This window comes from Podarcis vaucheri, assembly GCF_965113315.1.
Source record: "Podarcis vaucheri genome assembly, chromosome: 13".
In the NCBI taxonomy this organism is placed as follows: domain Eukaryota; kingdom Metazoa; phylum Chordata; class Lepidosauria; order Squamata; family Lacertidae; genus Podarcis; species Podarcis vaucheri.
In genome coordinates, this window is record NC_138751.1 from 11590731 (window position 1) to 11611722 (window position 20992).

A 20992-nucleotide genomic window follows, 5' to 3' on the forward strand; every position below is an offset into this window, starting at 1 on the left:
ATGTTGGTACAGACCCTTCCCTAGACTAAACACTGAAATCCTGAGCCAATGTTTTAGGGCAGCCCACCATGCTTTAGTTGAAATTGGGCATTCACCAGCTTCTAACAGAAGTACGGAGTTGGGGACGCAGTTAGGTACCTGCAGCAGAGATCATATAAATTTTGCCTGAAAACCATCTAGCTTTAGCAGGTCCCCATTATGCCAGACATTTGCTGCATACAGGAGTTGGGAAACGGGCTTTGCGTTGAAAACCCTTAAGGCTGCTGCAACATATTTGCTGCCCTTTGTGAAGAAGAATCTATGTATGGCTAGCTTTGTAATCTCCGCCTTTTGAAGGGAGGTTTGCCAATGTTGCTTCCAAGATCCTGTATGATGGAATGTGAGCCCTAGGTAACTGAAGTATTTTACCTGTTCAAGGTTATGGCCATCCAGCACCCATTTAGACTGGGAGAATCTTCTTTTGAAGACTAAAATTTTAGATTTTTCATAATTAATGGATAAATCATTTCCAGAACAGTAATCAGAAAATTTCCTCAACAGATAATTCAAACCCGGTCTGGAACGTGAGATGATGGCCGCGTCATCAGCATATAACAACAGAGGGGTCCTTCTCATTCCTATTTTTGGAGTGTGTCCATCTGGGTCCATTAAGTTCTCTTCTAGGTCATTTAAGAATAGACAAAACAATGTGGGGGCCAAAATACAACCCTGTCTCACCCCCCTAGTCATCTCAATGCTGTTCAATAGCTGTCCCTGTCGACCGCATCGGACCTGCAGTTTGGTTCCATTGTACAGGGCTTTTATGAGAAAGAGAAGTCGTTTGTCCTGCAAAATCAGACTTAATTTGGACCATAGCTGGAATCTGGGGATGGAGTCAAACGCTGATTTCAGATCCATAAAGGCCACAAAGAGTTTACCCTGTAGAGGCCTGGTATACTTCTCAGCTGGGAAGGACAGCATTAGACAGTGGTCTGTTGTTGAATGGTTCTCACGGAAAGCTGCCTGGGCTTCAGATAGTATATTATGTCCATTTAGAAAAGTTGTCAGTTTGCTACTGAGGAAACGGGCATACAGCTTCCCAATTATTGAGTGCAGGCTAATTGGCCTATAATTGGAAGATACATTTGGGTGGCCTCTCTTAAAGATTGGAACTACTATAGCATGTTTCCAGCTATATGGTACCTTGCTCGAGTTATTTACTACCGTAAAGAGTGCTGCCAGAAGCGGAGCCCACCAGTGCTGGTTTGATGTAATCAACTCTGCTGGGATAAAGTCTTTCCCCGGAGCCTTTCCACTCTTCAGATTCCCAATTAATGTATGGACTTCCTCCACAGTAACCGGCCTCCAATTAGGGAGCAGTGACAATTCTGCCCTGTCATCCTCCTGTAAGCTGGAAGGGAGGTTTGGATTTTCCATAAACATATTTCTGAAGTGGTTCTCCCAAACCTGAGCTGGAATGTCACAGCTGGGGGCTGAGGAACTATTTTTCATTGAGTCGGAGACCAGTTGCCAAAAGAGTTTAGTTTCATTGTTTAGTGAGGCATTCAATAGCAGGGACCAGGAATTTTGTTCGGACTGCCATTTTTTTTTAGGCCAAAAGGGCTTTATACTCTTTTTTGATTTTGAAATAAGATGGAGGTAAGTAGTTTAATCCAGCGATTCTATAGGCCAAATAAGCGTTCCTTAAGGCTTCCTTCTTTGTGCGGCACTCTTGGTCAAACCAACCGCGCCCTTTTGCAGTGCGTGGCTTGCCGGCTGAGTTTATGTTAACCGAAACCACATCCTGCAAGGACTCAATGAGATTTTCGTAAGCCGTCAGGGAGGCGTCTATTGATAGATTGTTTATTATAATTGATCTTAACTTAATTGCAGTTTCTGTATTCAATCTATTCTCAACTGCAATTGCTATCTCAGGTGTCCAATTTTTCCTACGCAATGCTGTATAATTTGCTTTATCTATGACCTCATGTTCTATGTGAGAGCGCTGAATTGAATTTTGGCCAGTAGTGGAGATGATTAGAGGTAGGTGGTCGCTTTCAGTCCTATTATCTATGGTGAATTTTTTAATTGATTCGAAGGCCTCTCTGTTAGTGAGGCAGTAGTCTACTGTGCTGGCTCCATTTGTATTTATGAATGTGTATGAGCCTTCTCTGTCCCCGGGGAATGCCCCATTAGCAATGATGAGGTCAACGCTTATTTGTAAAAAAGCCAGGCAGAATCCGGCATAGTTGATTTGGCAATCTTTCGAATGTCTATGTGGGGGTGGGTTTAGAAAGAGGGTGCTATTTTCCTTTAGATCTCTTAATATTGGGAATTTTATTTCCAGGCTATCATCATTTGAGCCTAATCTGGCATTCATATCTCCCATTAGGTAAAAAGGTGATCCAGGGTGCCTAATTTGTAGGGAATAAAGGAAACTATGGAATTTACGCCACGTACTCTATATCTGTGTTTGCACTGTATATGGTGGGATATAAGCTGAAACAAGAATGATACTCTCGGATTCCAGATGCAAAGTGATCCCCAGTGCCAGCTGCTCGAAAACTGAGCACTCAGTAACTTGTGACACCAATTGAGTGGAAAGCAGAGTTACTAGCCCCCCCCCCTCGGTCGTCCCCTTCCAAGCGGTTTAGAGGCCTTGATTTCATAGGCGTCGAAACCGTCGAAAACTATGTTGCCCAAGTTTCCTGCAGCATTATTATGTCAAACCCCGTTATATATTCACGAAATGGCTCGTCCCCAAGTTTGTTAGCCCAACCCGCTATGTTCCATGAGATGAAGTTAAGGCTGCTCGTTCCATAACTGGCTTGGCTTCATTGTGATGGGGAAATTGTTATCAGCTCTCCCACTGGTTCGGAAATGAAATGATTCAACCGTTCTTAGGATATGCACGGTGTTGTTGTTCTCGGGGTTGATTTGCAGCATTTCCCCAATTTCCAGGCATCAACGGTGTTTTCTGAATTGCTGGGACCATCGGGGGGTCTTCGTCAAAGACAATTAAATCTGTCTCTGGCTTTCTGTGGCTTTCTCTTGTGTCCCATTTCCCTTGGGCCTTTTGGATAAGATCAAGTGTAGTATCTGTTCTTATCAGTTTAATATCTGATATGTCCTCTATTTGAGGAATATATATTAAATAAATAAATGGGAGGAAGGTGGGAGGCCACATGGCAAATAGGAAAATGTTCTAGGAAGCACATATGGAAAGCAAGCACAGGATGGAAAGCTAGGAAGCAGATGGTAACACACACACACACACACACAGCCTCTAACACCAGGGTCACCCAACAACATGTGTAGCTCAGGCTTATTATGAGAGGAGTGGGGAGGGAGAGAGATTCCAATATAGCAAATGTGGGCCTTGATCCAGCCAAAGTTAAGATGATAAAGAAGAAGAAGAAGAAGAGTTTGGATTTGATATCCCGCCTTTCACTCCCCTTCAGGAGTCTCAAAGCGGCTAACATTCTCCTTTCCCTTCCTCCCCCACAACAAACACTCAGTGAGGTGAGTGGGGCTGAGAGACTTCAAAGAAGTGTGACTGGCCCAAGGTCACCCAGCAGCTGCATGTGAAGGAGCGGAGACACAAACCCGGTTCCCCAGAATACGAGACTACCGCTCTTAACCACTACACCACACTGGCTCTCTTATAAAGACTTCATAAAGAGCCCTGCTGAATTGAAATCAGCACGGGGACAAACAGAAGAGGATGCCTTCGCTCCAGTTTGGCTCCCCTTTATTGCACACATAACCCCGCCAGCAGCATACGAATCAATATGGCTAATTTGACCCTACAACCCCTCCCCCCTCTCATGCAAACAAAACTCCCTGCAGTCAACCCAACGCAACCGACCAGGCCCTGGGCTCCCCAATCTCGCTTACCGCCAATGAATACTGACAAATGGATGGACGAAGAACCTATTCATGTGATGCTGGCATAAAAGCCCTACACACACTATGTAAAAGAAGGAAAATTTAGGGGGTTGGACTAGATGACCCTTAGGTCCCTTCTGACTCTAAGATTCTACAATCCCCCCATAGCCAAGGGGGACAGGGGGGCAGCTGCTTCCCTAAATCAAGTAAATCAATAAAAATACTTAACTAACTGAGGTTCTGCCCCCCCAACATAAAGCCTGTCTATGACCATGATCCCCTTCTTTCTCCCCAATCTCTGACACGTGTCAGTGGCGAACAGGATGAGAGTTTAAAAAAAGTGGGCAGAGCCAGAGGCAAAGCGTGACTCTCACCTTTGTACCGTAGGCTATACATGCAAGGACACATCTCGCCTCCATTCTCTTCACCGGAGTTCGAGGATGCGCTCCAGAATTTAATGACTCCCCCTGCAAAGAATCCTGGGAATTGTAGATCGCGGTTCTCAGCACCCTTAAAAATACTACTGTTCCCAGGATGCTTTTGAGAACCCCCCCAAGGGCTTTAAATGTGCGTTCAGCGTTATCAGTAAGCATCGTGCCGCAGTCCTGCGCGCCCTAACCAAGGAGGAAGCTCCGTGGAATACAATGCAATTCGATTGTCCAATATATTGTGCAACCGGCACAGCGGACTCTGCGTGTGGCCGGATCCAGGAGCGTTGACTCATCCCAGTGTCTCTCACACACAAAGGACCGTCTCATGTCCGTCTCGGGTTGTTAAATTTAGCAGGACAGGTAGCGAAACTGTCCAATATTAACGGGACTCTGGCGTCCAAGGGGTCGCTCCGCTCCGCGCGCCGGATCTTCATCACCCTCCCACGCCTTTCCCGGACCTGAAAGAAGACAGGGGGCGTTCTTGGGTGCTTGTGCAAGTGTGTGACACACACGTAGCGTCTTACATCTCCCGCCCCCGCCCCCATCAAAAAAAGGAGCGTTGCCCGAGCAAATACGCGATCGTCGTGCCCGATCCTGCGAGCGCATTCAAACATCTGGAGAGAAAGTGTGTGGGTGGGAGGGTGGGAGGGGGAAACTTTCACTGCGGCTCCACCCCCGCTATTCTCCCCACCCCAAAAGCACCTGCCTTCTTGATCCCTCCTCCCCATGCCTCTTAGAGGGGGGTGGACTTTGGTCCAGATCCTGACGTCACTTGGAGGGGGGGCTGCCTCTGCCTTTACCTGCCAGCCCGCGCAGTATCCGAGTCCAAAGGAAACCTCGACGAAGGGTGTCACTGCTGCAGCCGCGCGTCTTCGCCGTCGGGGCTTCTCCCTTTTGCCTGCCTGCTTGCCAGACCACCCACCCCTCCGCTCCCGGTTCTCGCCATCCCATAATCTGCCTTTGCCATCGCCATCCTCCTCTTGTCGTCGTCGTCGTCCTCCTCCTCCTCTCCATCACCATGTCTGTGATGCTGGAGACCGTCGGTTTTTTCATGGCGACCATCGGCTGCGGGATGTTGGGGATCACGCTCTTCAACAGCTACTGGAGGGTCTCCACCATCTCCGGCAACGTCATCACCACCTCCACCATCTTCGAGAACCTGTGGCAGAGCTGCGCCACCGACTCCACCGGCGTCTACAACTGCTGGGAGTTCCAGTCGCTGCTGGAGCTGCCAGGTGAGCGGAGGGGGAGGGAAGCGGAGGAGGGGTCCTCGGATCTCGCGGGACAGGAAGGCAGGTTGGCATCCATGCATAAGGGAAGTGGGAAGGCGAGTGGCAGCCGGGTGACCATTGGCAGGACATCCATGGGCCATGGGAATGAGAGCGAAAGCCCATGGGAGTGAATCAGGTGGCCATGGGAAGGGCAGTGAATGCTCATGGGAATGACACCAGGTGGCCATGGGAATGACACCAGGTGGCCATGGGAATGACACCAGGTGGCCATGGGAATGACAGTGAATGTCCATGGGAATGACAGTGAATGTCCATGGGAATGACACCAGGCGGCCATGGGAATGACACCAGGTGGCCATGGGAATGACACCAGGTGGCCATGGGAATGACACCAGGTGGCCATGGGAATGACAGTGAATGTCCATGGGAATGACACCAGGCGGCCATGGGAATGACACCAGGTGGCCATGGGAATGACAGTGAATGTCCATGGGAATGACACCAGGTGGCCATGGGAATGACACCAGGTAGCCATGGGAATGACACCAGGTAGCCATGGGAGTGAATCAGGAGGCCATGGGAATGACATGTGTTGTCTATGGGAAGGACACTATACGGCATACGAACCCAAGAAGAGCTTGCTGCAGGTATAGGCAAACTCAGCCCTCCAGATGTTTTGGGACTACGACTCCCATCATCCCTGACCACTGGTCCTGTTAGCTAGGGATGATGGGAGTTGTAGTCCCAAAACATCTGGAAGGCCGAGTTTGTCTATGCCTGACTTGGTGGAATAAGCCAATGGCCTGTCTAGCCCAGCATCCTGTTCTCCCAGTAGCCAACCAGATGCCTGTGGTAAACCAGCAAGCAGGATTCAAGCCCAACAGCATTCTCTCCTCCTATGGTGTCTAGTGACTGGTCTTCAGAAGCATTCTTGCCTGCAGCTGTAGAGGAAGCAGAGCTTACCATCCTGCCTAGGAGCCACCGACAGCCCTCTCCTCCATGTTTCTGTCTAATCCTTTTTTTACACCACCTTGGTTGGCCATCGCTGCCTCCTGTGGCAGTGAGTTCCTTAGATTAACAAAGTGCTTTCACTTTAGCCATGGAGAATGATTCCGAGTGGCCATGGGAATGGCACCAAGGGGTCATGGAAACGGCTCCGAATGGCAGCTGCATTTGCTCCTGTTTGGGCATCCCAGAATAGTTTCTTTTCTACCCGCTTCCACCGACGCACAGGTCTATTTTCCTGCTGGGCAGCTCTTAGTAGGCATCAGGGTGGGTTTCTGGGCAAAACCCACCCAGGCAGAGTCCCTTCCCATTGAACCTGTTGCAGCAAATTCCTAAGAGATCCCTTCTTCTCTTTACCCCTTTCCTCCAGGCTGGATGCCTCGCCTTTAAATTCGTTTCTGGAAAGTGGGGTGAAGGGGGACCACACTTGTCACACCACCTACTTGCGGCAGCTGGGATGTCACCCCGAAGGAGTGCTAGCTGGGTATATTTAAGTCCTTTGCCCATGCTCAGAGGCGCTTTGTTATTAGTTTGCATATTGTATAGCGAATCTAGAGAAGAGTTCGCCGAAGGCTGCCAGAAAGGGTGATCCAGAATTTTAAACTCTGCCCCCGGGATAAACTGTCAGCATGCCCTATGTATTATACTAGCTTATATAACCAACGGCCAGTCGGACCTTTCAGCCAGCATGCAAAAGCCATGACAGAAGTTCCTCTGAGCATGTGCAGAGCAATCTCCTTTTCCCATTAGATCTGGCTTCGATGCAGGCTTGAAACCTTCCGTTACATCTTTCTGCCAAGATTCTCCAGGATTTCGAATGGTTGCATGACAGGCAGAAATTCAACAGATGTAGCTTCCGTCAGCATCGAGCTCAGGCAGCGCTACAAAGAGTTTTCCACGTGGAATTTCTGCGGAAGAGACAATCTGGGATTGTCCCTTTCCCTTTCCCAACTAAGCACTGTTGGGCGGTGGGGTGTGTGTGTGTGTGTGCGTGTGTGTGCGACACGGGTACAGTACCTGTTCGATTGACCATGATGGAATTAGACTTCTGTGTCAAAAAAACCCCACACAGTCCTGAACCATTTTGATGCAGTGCTCTGGGGCATGTGCAGAGTGCTTTTCTCTCTCCGCACCCCTACACATCTGGGGTTTGGGAGAAGCGCTTCTGTCTTAGAGGGCGTGAAAGAAAAAAAAGATGCCGATTATGAGCGTTTCTCCTAAGGCCCTGCAGGGGGCAGCGATGAGCAATGAAATGATCTCCGATAGGAAAATGTAACCTATAAAGAGAATAAACTGCCTTTTGGCTGCAACTGTCACCTCATGCGCCAAACGGGGTTGTTGTGTTAGTCTGCATCCTGGAAGGTTGTTTGCAGAACGGTTCTGCTAGCTGCAAACGTTCAGAACAGCTGTGTATCTGCTGGCACGTGGGGAAGGTAACATCATGGAAAAAACCAAAACAAAAGCCGCCCTTTCCAGGGGGCTGAAGGGGGCTGGCGACTGTGTGCAAACCGAGGTTGCCAACTGCTCGCGCAGCTGTGCTTTTAACCGCAGCTCGATGCAAGGCGTGGCGCGTACTGTGCGCGAATTGCCACCGATGCTTGTGATCTCTCCAAACCGCTGCAGGCTGCTGTCAGCTAGATGCAGTGGCGTAGCGTGGGTTGTCAGCACCCGGGGCAAGGCAAGTAATTTGCGCCCCCTAACCCGTGGATTTGCGCCCCTAACCCGTGGATTTGCGCCCCCTAACCCCCAGATGTTGCACCCGGTGCGGCCGGCCCCCCTGCACCCCCCACGCTACGCCACTGGCTAGATGTATTCAGTTGCTCTGCCTGTGACCATTCCCTCTGTTTCCGATGTCCAGGCTTTAAGTGCCGTCGGTTATGTAGCTGAAATGGAACTTCCCTGCGCAAGGCGGATCCATCACGGGCGGCCAGAAGAAACCTAAAGTCTGCAGATATGTAGAACGCTTTAGGAGGGGGGCAGGACTAAGGGAGAGAAGTCCCCACCCCCAAAAAGAGCTTCTGCCCAATAAGAACCGAGCAGAATGGTGGCCGCAGAATGCTGACCGACAGTAAGGAGGGATGGAATGGAGTAACTTGGGAAAGGGCATGGCTGGCTGGCTTGTATCATTAACAGGAACGCTTTGTTGTGCTTTACTAATATAAAAGCAACTTTGAGAGGGGGCAATTGGTAGTAGATGGTCCTGTGCGGTTAGGGATGGAATAATCTGGCCACGTTGCTTTCTCTCAGCATCTCGGTTTTTTTCTAATCTTTACACTGAGATACAGAGTGGTGTAGTGGCTGGGCGACCTTAAGCCAGTCACTCACTCTCAACCTACCTTAGAGGGTTGTTGTAAATGATAGATTGGAGAGGCCCTGTTACACCACCCTGAGCCCCTTGAGAAAAGACAGGATCTAAATGTAATAAATAATAATAATAATAATAATAATAATAATAATAATAATAATAATACTTTTTTAAAAAATCAGTTATTTACACCAGCTTGTGATTTGTTTGTTTTTAAAGAACTCATGAAAATTCACTAGCATTCTTAGTGTGAATTTATCCTAACACTTTTTTTTGCATGCAATTTTGCTTCATGTACAAATTTTTTTTTGAAATCTGTCATTTTTGCAGAGCAGTTCTCCCCAGCAGAATGCATTAGTATATGTTAGGCTCACAAATACATTTGAATAGAATAGTTTGTTTTCACTTATAAATGAATTCTTCACTCTGGTGTTTGCATTTTTGTACACATTGCCAAGCTGAAGAACAGCAATGCCAAACTCACAGAAGTGTGAATTTTGAAGTATGGCTCACTGTTGTGTTTTGGTTTGCTTTTTCTTTTTGAAAATGTGAATTAGGTAGGTTCCCCTTTAAATGCCAGTGGGATCAAATTTCCCTTCCCATCTTTAGGTGCAGGTCAGTGGGAGGAGGACAATCAATTGGAGGAGGCCTTCTTTGCCATAATCCCTCCTTCTGCTGGGATCCATTCCTGCTGGGTCATCAATCACCCCATCATAAGCAGGAACAGGCTCAGCCAAAAGACATTTTGCTGCCTTGGGCAAAAGACAAGCTGGTCCTCCTTGTGCCTCCAACATCCTCCATGTCACATAAAGATGACGAATAGCCTGGTACCTGAATATTGGTTCATCACTGGCAAGAGGACAGCATCCTTCAGGGCACCTGAGGACAGCAGGACAGTTTTTAGGGAGTGCAGGACAGGCTTTGCAGCACACTTATCTCTCATCCTCCTTGCTAGGGAACAGCTAACCTGTCAATTTTGTTCTCTCCCAATGTTTCATTTTTCCAGTCTTCCAGTTCAGCTCTCTACGTTTTGACATCAGTTACCAATTTTTAACTCTGCAAATAAATAAGTAAACTTAAATTCAATCCAACTTTTTTTTAAAAAAGGTCTCATGAAAAAAATCACCAGTGATTCCCCACCCACCCACCCAATATACACATTTTTGTATGTGGCTTTGCCTACTACTTCTACATTAGTTCTCAAACTTAATCCGTTCCGGAAGTCCATTCCAAAACCAAAGCATTCCAAAACCAAGGTGCACTTTCCCATAGAAAGTAATGTAAAATGGATTAATCCATTCCAGACAACCCCTAAAAACAACCCCTAAAACAGCAATTTAACATGAATTTTACTATCTAACGAGACTATTGATCCATAACATGAAAGCAATAATCAATGTACTGTACTATAAAATAAACAAGGCAGTATTGTAGATGATAATTTTTTTTTTTAAATTCTTACCTGCACTGATGATAGTCATTGTTTGGATGGGGGGCTTTTATCCATTTCCACAGTCACACAATCAATCAATCAGTAGCTGAACTGGGTTCCACACAGTCACAAAAACAAATTAACCGAAAAAGCCTTAGATACAAAAACGCAAAATAAATACAGTATTTTTTGCACCATAACACTCACTTTTTTCCTCCTAGAAAGTAAGGGGAAATGTCTGCACGTGTTATGGAGGAAATGCCTACGGGTTGCATGCCTACGGATTTTCCTCCTCTAAAAACTATGTGCGTGTTATGGTCGGGTGCGTGTTATAGAGCGAAAAATATGGTAGCAAAAACAAAAGCGCCAAACTTAATCCATTCCAGAAGTCCATTTGACTTCCGAAATGTTTGAAACCCAAGGTGCAGCTTCTGATTGGTGCAGGTGCCCTGGAAACAATAGCTGACAGCCGCATCGGACGTTTGGCTTCCAAAAAACATTTGAAACACTTACTTCCAGGTCTTCTGTGTTTGAGAACCAAGACTTTTGAGAGCCAAGGTACCACTGTATATACATTTTTGCCAGCACTTTCCACTAATAATAAACTCTCTTTTTTTGCATGCTATTTTCACGAATACAACATGCCTTTTTTCATGCACACATCACCCTGGTGCATTTTGTACACATTACTGGGATGGAGAACGGCACTGCAAAATTCAGAGAGGTGCAAATGGAACGTTTGGCTTTTCTCTTCAGCTCAGCTGGAGTTTATTGAGCTGTGGGAGCCATTGGTACTTGGCCTATGTGTGAGTCAGCGTGTTTGCCACAGGAAAGAAGGGTGGGTGGAGGTGGGAAGAAAGAGATTTCAACACCTGGACAATGAACTGAGGCAGGACTGATGACCACAGAGCTGTCCTCAGACTGGCAGACAGGAGAGTCTGGGCCAAAAAGGATGTGAGCGGGGAATGGCAGAACCTGTTTCTTACTTCCCTGTTTATTCTCTGAGACACACCTCCTCTGGCACAATCCGTCTCCCCTACCACCCTTCAGCAAAGATCTGGAATTGAAGCAGAAAGTGTGATGGAGGAAGAGGAGTGCAGATCTCCTATAGCGAGAGAGTGAGATGTATGACAATGCTGGACAAGGATTCAGAGTCAAATAAGAATAATGAAATAATAATTATTTATTATTTATACCCCACCCGTCTGGGCAGCTTCCAACAAAATATTAAAATACAATAGTCTGTTAAACATTAAAAGCTTCCCTAAACAGGGCTGCCTTCAGATGTCTTCTAAAAGTCTGGTAGTTGTTGTTCTCTTTGACATCTGGTGGGAGGGTGTTCCACAGGGCGGGTGCCACTACCGAGAAGGCCCTCTGCCTGGTTCCCTGTAGCTTTGCTTCTCACAATGAGGGAACCGCCAGAAGGCCCTCGGTGCTGGACCTCAGAGCGATGGGGGTGAAGACGCTCCTTCAGGTATACTGGACTGAGGCCATTTGGGTAGTGGAATCCACATGCTCCAGCTGTTCCTTTCTTATCAGGGAGATTCTGTGTTGTTCCTGGGGGGGCTTTTCAGCAGAGAACTTGTCTGCTGCAAATTATTGCCCACATTTTTAAAAGCCATTGCCTTCATGGGCGTAGGAGCCAGGATTTATGTTGTGCGGGGGGTGGGGGGGGTGGGACACCCTCCTGTCGCCATCCTCTGTCTGGTTCCATCTAGCAGATTCAGAATGAAATGTCTCAGCAGCAGCAGTTACCAATTACTTTCTTTTGAACCCAAGGGCTCAGAAAAAGCTGTCAAAATCTTTGTACCATTTCTACTTTTAGTTTCTCTGTTTTTCCTTGAAAATATTTTTTAAAATAAATTTTCAATTACAATAATCCAATAAAAGGCTCATTTTAACATTGCCACATTATAATACCATTAATGATGCCAATCATTCAAAAGCCAAATTATACAATTTAGGTGGCCCCCACATGCGAGAGTTGATGATTTGATGATTTACTATATTTCTGCATTAGAAAATCTTATAAATTTCCATTACACTCCAGTCAGAATAACAAACCCTTATACCGCAACTGCAATTTTAACAACTTCCATCCGCATTAACACATTAAATGATTTATAGTCCCACAGGTGAAGCGTTCAAACTCTCTCTTTGTTCTTCTTGTGTGTGGCAATTATTCTGTCCATGATGTTTCTTCCTCAATTTCTACTTTTAGTTAAGTATTTTTATTTATTTCCTTGATTTCGGGGGGGGGGGCAGCAGCTGCCTCACCCCCACCCCCACCCCGGCTACATCCATGTTTGCCTTCTTAAAATGTGAACGTTAGTTCCTTTTGGATAAACCTGAGTTTGTTCTTTTTTAAAAGGAACTTTCCAAGTTCTGCTCTAGGGGGTGGTTTGAGAGGACATCAGGCGACCATCTTGTTTGAAATTAAAGCGAACCTGGGTCTGGTCTGTGCTCAGGGAACTGCACAATGTATCACCTTGGTTTCCCTGATGGAAAAAAGGCAGGATCAAAAAGCAAGAAGATCAATGGATAATTAAACCAAGGCCGGCTTTAACATGGAGCAAAACGAAGCAGTAGCGCAGGGCGACAACTTCATGCACCCGGCCTCTATCTCTGTGTACCTTAAAAAAAACACACACACAAAAAAGTGATATGCGGAAGGTCAAATGGTTAAAAATGGCATTTTAAAGAGCCATTGATTTGGCTTATTTGCTTGTGGGAAGCATTATCAGCAGGGTTCAAACAGTCACACCCCCCCCCCAAAGAAAAGGTAAAGGGATTTGTGGTTTTGGCATGCACAGCTCGGTTTCATTGTTTATATGACAATAGCCCTCAGTGTGTGTATAGTGTGTCTGTGTGTGAGAGAGAGCTATACTACTGGGCAGAACCACAGGTGTGAAAAACTCCTCAAATGACACCTTTGCTTTACTCCAAAAGCTACCTTTCCGGAACTCAAGGCTAATACCATGTCCAGGGGCATAGGCGCCGACTCCATGGGGCCTGAGGGGGCTCGAGCCCCCTCAAAAATTTTATTGGGGGGGCTCAGCCCCCCCAATAATCTCGGGCGCCCTTCCAGCAGAGCGCCGCCGCCGTCCCCCGCCTCCTCCCCACCTGCTCCCTCGCCAGCCAGCCAGCCGCGCGCCCTAGCCGGAGAGCCCCGGCCGTCCCCCGCGAGATTAGGGAATCCCCGGGGGCGGGGGCTCCTGCCTCGCTGCTTCGCAGCACCACCGCCACTGGCAAGGCACTGCCGGGGGGAATTTCCTTCCTCCTGGTGGTTTCAGCGGTTTAGGGCCGGAGCGGAGGGGGCTCGCCCTCTCTCCGGCTAGCCCCACGTTTCCCGCATATCAGCTGTTCCGGAGCTGATTATTCGGCGCAGCACGCTCTCCCCTATTCGCTCACGAGGGGGCGGCGCCACTTTATTTGCATATTCATGAGCTTATTTGCATATTCATGAGCTTATTTGCATATTCACGAGCTTTCCCGGGCCCCCCCAATATTTTTTATAAGTCTGCGTCCCTGTCCAGGGGGTGGGGGGAGGCAGAAAAAAATATAATGGAATGTTTTGCCATGTTTTGTGTTACAAATTTCAATTACCGATATTTTCCCCGGAATTGCTTTATTGTGTATTTTAGTTACCTATGGGTTTTTATAATTGATTTTATACTTGCAAACTGCTAGAGCAATACTTGGAGGTGGTGATGATGTGGGTCAGTCAACTGACATTGAATCCCAAACAGACAGAGGTGTTAGGCGACCTGAATTCTCACATCCAGGAGGTGGGGAGATGGCCCTTTTTGGACTGAGATGACTTGGCCACTGAACTCCACGCTCCGGTAACTTCCAGATCGGATTATTGCAATGCGCTCTGCGTGGGTCTGCCTTTGAAGAGCTCTTCAGTTGCTCCAAAGTGCAGCTGCCAGATTACTGTGTTTAGGGCTTGCAAGTTTAGAACTCATTCCTGTTTTGAAACAGCTGCACTTTGAGCAATTGCGAGGCCCAATTCAAGGTGCTCGCATTAGTGTTTAAAGCCCTAAATGACTCAGGCCCCCAATAACTTGAGAGACTACCTCCTTCCCTACAGACCCTAAGCTTGGAGGAGCATGAGGCTCTCAATCTCAGGGTTGCGGGTTCGAGTCTCGTGTTGGACAAAAGATTCCTGCATTGCAGGGGGTTGGACTTGATGACCCCGCTGTCCCTTCCAACTCTATGATTCTGTGACCCTCTCATTTGTTCCACCACCCTCAGAAGTTCGGATGGTGGCTGTGTCCCTGGAGTGTGCGCTCTCTGTGGCAGCTCCTGAGTTGGGAACTCAAATTTCATGGTTGTGTTGGAAAGTTCTGCCTGGGTCAACCCTGACCAGCTTTTTCGCTATTCCTCTCCAGCTTACCTGCAGGCATCTCGAGCCCTCATGATCAGTGCGTTGGTGCTGGGCTTCTTGGGGATTCTGTGCGGCATGTTGGGTCTGCAGTGCACCAAGGTGGCAGAGGGGAACCCCAACGTCAAGGCAAAGATGGCGGCTCTCGCGGGCTGCATGTTCATCTTGGCTGGTAAGTGGAGCGAAAAGAGGAAGCCTTACGACCGTTGACCAAGACGGAAATTACTTGCTGAGCAATGTTCCTGGATTCAAAGCTGGAGATTGTTCATAAGCCTTTTGGTTGGAGTGGGACCCTGGACACACCCCTCTCCTCAAGCCCCACCCACTTAGCAGCCCTACTTACTGTCAGGATGCTATCAGCGGCTCCTAGCTGGTTGCCCAGGAAAGTATAAAGACAAGGAATAGTTTTTTACCACCCTTTTTTATTTCAATCTTCACAGAGAGAGGCTATAGAACCCAGCCTGTTGGATAATGACATTGTCCTAAATTAATCTCTCTCACTTCCTCGTTCGTCATTCTCATCGTCTTCTCTATGGGTGCCTCTATCTTTGAGCTCTTTGCTCTCCTACTTTTAAGGCTCGCCGGGCTCTGGGAGATGGAGGGTCTGGAATGCTTTCTAATAACAACGTGTCAGCCGGGTGTTGTTCTGGCTCCCCCATGATTTCCCAGCTTTTCCTCTCCTCTGCCTCTGAGCTGTGACCTCCCTCAAACCCCTGTTGTAAATCTATACTGTCTTCCTCTTCCTCCTCCCTGGAAGGGTCAGAATCGGGAGGCAGTATCCACCATTCCTCCTCTGCCCAGTCCCTGACGCTTACCTATCCTTCCCAGAGTGTTTTTGCTTGGCTGCAATGGGTTCTTGAATTCTGACAACGCCTCTTGCTTGCTTGGATGGAGAATAAGAAAGGGGAGGGTATGAACATTATGTACAGATGTTATTTATTTGTGTAGCTGAAGCCACTGAAAAAACAAAATACATAAAACAGAATTAAATGCATTACACAACCAAACTATTTCTTAAAACCAGGTATTCTGTCATAAGAGCCTGCTGCTCGGAAGCATTTTATCTATCAACCCTACAAACTTTTCTCCCTAAAACTGCTGCTCTAAAGGCAAAAGAAGTGCTGTGTTCACAGAGGGGTGTGTGGTGGAACTAGCCAACTGTAGAAAGCTAGATGCAAAATGGACACCAGCTGCTCATGCCCATTTTTTCCTCTGGCTCCACCCAACATTGCCATGTGTCTCTTGGAAGGTCCGACAGAGGGGAACCTGACCCTCCATCTGAAAGTGGTTCCCCACCCCTGCTCTTGGGGTCTCCCAGCGGCACAGGAGACACAGAACAAGCAGGGAAAGTTGTCATTATTTTATCTCCTGCCACATCGGGAGATTTAATAAAACTGGGGGAGGAACCTTTCTCAGCCTGAGGGCGTCATCTCCTTAATAAACAATGTTGTGGGGACCATATGCCCAGCCACACAAACACCAGAAGTTTCTACATACATGGACATGCTTACACACACACACACACACACACACACACACACACACCCCTACATCTGGGCATCATCACAGTTCAGGGACACATTCCAGCATTGCAAAAACATTCAAGGAGGGTGCAAATCAAGGCTGTGACTTGTGGAGGATCTCAAGGGCCAGACTGAAGAAACTTAAGGGCCACATTTGACCCCTGGTTCTTTCCCAAGTAAGTCATGCCCTCCTCTGCTGGCGATTGTTGACAGTCTGCTTGAGCTACCAAAAGCGTCCCTCTTTAGTACACAGAGATGTGCCAGGGCTTCGTCCTGTCCTAAACAACCTTTCTTTTTCTCCCTCCTCAGGTATCTGTGGGATGGTGACCATCTCCTGGTATGCCTTCAATATTACCCGGGATTTCTTTAACCCCCTCTTTGTCGGCACAAAGTAAGTCTGCCAAGCGGCAGGAGGGGTGGGGGTGGGGTGTCAGATCAAAGGACCCCGAACAACAATGAAACAGGGGAAGAGAAGCAGGTCTTCTTTCTAGACTGTCTTAATGACTGGGTCTTTCTTTACAATGACTTTACTGTCATATATAAAATACTTAAATAAATTAGCATTAGCAGACTTCAAGGACACATTTCACCCAGGCAAAAGCATTTAGGGTGCCTCGTGGAACCAGAGAGGGGGTGTGGCCTGAAAAGAGGAGGCGTTGCCTGGGGAGAGTGGGAGTGGCCTGGGGAGAGTCTCATGGGCCAATTAGAGAGGACTGGGTGGGCTGCATTTGGCCCCTGGGCCTGCAGTTCCTGACCAGTGTTTTACAGGACATGCCCTTGACTGCTTTTGCATATCGTAAGAGTCAAGAGTCAAGAGTTTTATTGTCCACGTAGTTTAGTTGACCTCAGCACAGGGTGCCCTGCAGATGGCGTTGGACTACAACTCCCAACATCCCTGACCATTGGGCTTGCTGGCCGCAGGGGCTGATGGGATAGGGAGTCCAACCGCATCATCACTGGCATGCCATGTTTTTTGCAAACATGTTTTTTTTCTTCATGTTTGCTTTTGCAAACTCAATTCCTTTCGGATGACAAAATGTGATGAAAGGATTTTAACCAAGATTCCTTTGGGATGGTTTCCAACATACAGGTATGAAATTGGACCTGCCCTCTACCTGGGCTGGAGCGCCTCGCTGCTTGTGATAATTGGAGGAGGATGCCTGTTCAGTTCGTGTAAGACCCATTTGTCCCAGGACAAGAGGTGAGAGCAGTGCTAGCTCCAGACTTTTCGTGGGGTGGGTAGAGGGACTTATGCCTTCCTCCCTTTTCCCCTCTGGGTCCTAGCTGAAGGATCAGGTGTGCAGCCTGGGAGTCATTTTGGACTCACAGCTGTCCATGGAGGCGCAGGTCAATTCTGTGTACAGGGCAGCTGTCTACCAGCTCCATCTGGTATGCCGGCTGAGACCCTACCTGCCCGCAAACTGTCTCGCCAGAGTGGTGCATGCTCTAGTTATCTCCCGTTTGGACTACTGCAATGCGGTCTACGTGGGGCTACCTTTGGAGGTGACCCGGAAACTGCAACTAATCCAGAATGCAGCAGCTAGACTGGTGACTGGGAGTGGCCGCTGAGACCATATAACACTGGTCCTGAAAGACCTACATTGGCTTCCAGTACGTTTCCGAGCACAATTCAAAGTGTTGGTGCTGACTTTTAAAGCCCTAAATGGCCTTGGCCCAGTATACCTGAAGGAGTGTCTCCACCCCCATCATTCTGCCTGGACACTGAGGTCCAGCTTGGACGGCCTTTTGGCAGTTGCCTCACTGCGTGAAGTGAGGTTACAGGGAACCAGGCAGAGGGCCTTCTCAGTGGTGGCACCCTCCCTGTGGAACGCCCTCCCATCAGATGTCAAGGAAATAAACAACCTGACTTTTAGAAGACATCTGAAGGTAGCCCTGTTTAGGGAAGCTTTTAATGTTTGATGTTTTATTGTGTTTTTAATATCCTGTTGGGAGCCACCCAGAGTGGCTGCGGAGGCCTGGCCAGATGTATGGGGTATAAGTAATAAATTATTATTATTATTACCCAGAAAGAAAAGGGAAGGCAATGAGAGGTTGTCATGACTTCCTTATGGCTATTTGTCCATCTAGCTTAGAATTGTCTTCTCCAGGGACAGGGAGCCTGGGTACCGCCAGAGGTTGCTGGACTCCAACTCCCATCAGCTCCAGCCAGCATGACCAATGGTCAGGGATGATGGCAGTTGTAGTCTCACAAATCTACGGAAGGCCACAGGTTCCCTTACGAAGTGGGATGGTTATGAAAGCAGCAAGGAAAGGGGTGGGGGCAATTCTGAGAGGAAGCAAACAAGGCCGAAGCCACGTCGAAATTTATCAAATAGTAACCCCGCAACATCTGTTTTTGTGTCTTCACAGCTACACTTACCCATACAAGGCCCCCAAGAGTGTCCTGTCAGCCCCCACCAACACAGCCCCTCGCCCCCGCAGGGAGTCTAACGCCAGCAGCAATGGAAAGTATGGGAAGAACGCTTACGTCTAAGCCTTTGCAGTGGGGTGACCACCCCTTTCTGTTTGCATTTTTCCAAAAAAGACGTTTTCAGATGCTTTCCTGGTTGCACAGGAACCCAAAGGCTTTTTTTACGGAGCTCGTAAGCCATGGTAGGAAGGGCTCTCTTTCTCTCTCTCATATCCCACACTCTGCTCCAATTCCTTTGGACATTTCTGGTGATGATGGTGGTAACAGGAACTGGACAGAGACGCTGAATCCAGAACCGACCCTGGAATGGTGCTCAGTTCTTCAATGCGGAGGAGAGCTGTCTACATAAAATGATTTTGCCTTCCTTCTCCTCTGAATGGAGACGGTTCCCTGTTGGTCAGTTAACCCTGGCTTGCTAGGTTTTGGCTAGCCTGTCGTTGGGAGCAGATGGCTTCTTAAAACGATAGAGGCAGGGGATGAAATCAGACCATTTCTCTTGGGAGAAATAACTTCTCGTCTGTTCCAGACAGGTCATATGCGCTTGGTGATCGGGAGAGAGGCCAAAAAAGATTTTGAACGTGCTCAGAAGAACTGGTTTTTATCCTTACTTCCTACAGCCCAAAGCGCCAAATACTTGGATTGGTCTCTATGGGGAAAGAAGTAGTCTGAATTCAAATTCACTTGTAAATAGCAACAAAATAGTATTTTCTGTAGGTTTTGTACCTCTTATCTCTGCACACCCTGACAACACCCACAATGATTGAGTTTTCTGGATGGGGGGGGGGAGAAATGGTATTGAATCAGGATGACAGTACTGAATAAGGCTTGCTGATACAAAATAGGATTGCTTCAAGGATATGTAAGACAAACTTTTAAGATGTGGCTTTTTAAAGGTGCCCTCCCCATTGGACTTCCACTCCCATCAGCCCCAGTCAGCTTGGTCTGGGATAATGGGAAGTGCAGTCCAACCATAGTAGCAAAGTGGCTTCAAAATGTCAAAAAACCTAGACATCCTGTGGAAATTTAAGCTTTTGCAAGAACCATCAGGTCTTTTGTTGTAAAGCAAACCCGCGTTGCTTCTGTATCTCATCCCTCTCTTACTAGCCTTAAGGTTTTTTGATTGCCCTTTTGTATTTGAAGATGGGGATCAGTTAGATCAAAAGATCCAGTGCTTTGTCATCATTCATCAAGCATGGCATTGGATGTATATATTATCTCCAGCAATTCACAGCTGAAAATACGGTTTTGGGTACTTTCTGGTTCCGCTAGGAGTCGCTCCCCCCCCCCAATTATTACCTACTGCTTGAAGCACACCTCTGCCACCTTTCAGATTAGCGCTAGCTGCTATGCCCTGGTTTATTCCACAGCAGCCTCTCCCACTCTGGTGCTCTCTAGATGTGGTTGAACTACAACTCCCATCTTCCCTGACTGCTGGCCATGGTGGCCGGAGCTGACTAGAGATGAGAGTCCAGTGTCATTTGAAGGCCATCAGGTTAGGGAAAGTGGCTCCACCGCAGGGATCAATGTTATAATCTCTGCAGAGCCACAAATCACCCTGTGAAAGGCACAGCAACATGGGCTGGTTGAAAAGTTGGCAACCAAGGATAAGCCTTTGTTCTGCAATAACACCTTCTGGCTTGGCTCCTGAAACAGGGTGTGTAAGAAAATTGAGGTCACCCTTTCATGCAGTGTTGCTGGTTTGGATATTTCTGCTGAAAGGGCCGTGTCAGCCTTCCTCCTCCCGGCGGGCAGGAAGTTCAAATGCAGCTGGAGGTGCATATTGAAAAGTTTTGCATTTCAGGATATGACACACCAAGCTGGTGACTTGAAAGCCCTCCAAAAGCTCTGGTTGAAAGGGATCTCTACTTCTGACAATTACACATAAGGAGGTTAATAATAGCACCTGGACTCTGGACCTGTACAGAACGTTCAGCAGTTCCTCTTTGTGATAAGTATTACTCAAAGATACTCAACGCGGAGACACGGCAGCCTGGGGTAACTTGGCCTCCCTCCATCTGAGAAGAGGAGCAACTGGACTCCTATAGATAAGAAAACGCGAATTTTGCTTTGACTTTGAACCGAGTCTTTGCTCACTCCATGCTGAGAAAAACAACTCTGGGAGCACATGACCTGTGCGCTAGAAGCACTACCTTGTACATTTCAGATTTATATATTATATATATATAAAATGAACATTGTTTTCAATGACAACTGACTGGTGTCTGCTGTTTACAACCAGCTGCAGGAACCCAACTAAAATAAAAGCAGGATTCTTAAACAGAACTAAAGTAGGGCAACCCAGGCAGGACTGATGGCAACGTCCTACAACCAAGTGCTCTGAAATGACTTTGGACCAGACTTCAATGGCAATGCTCCATG

General features: G+C 47.6%; 1 protein-coding gene across 1 annotated transcript; it reads left to right on the forward strand.

Moving 5' to 3' along the window:
• The first annotated feature begins 5126 nt into the window (after nucleotides 1-5126).
• Nucleotides 5127-20824, forward strand: CLDN15 (claudin 15). Its single transcript, XM_082195878.1, has 5 exons — nucleotides 5127-5533; nucleotides 14667-14831; nucleotides 16492-16573; nucleotides 17273-17383; nucleotides 18553-20824. Exons 1-5 carry the CDS (start codon nucleotides 5317-5319, stop codon nucleotides 18674-18676), a joined length of 699 nt encoding a protein of 232 aa, XP_082052004.1. The 5' UTR covers nucleotides 5127-5316; the 3' UTR covers nucleotides 18677-20824.
• Nucleotides 20825-20992: the final 168 nt, after the last annotated feature.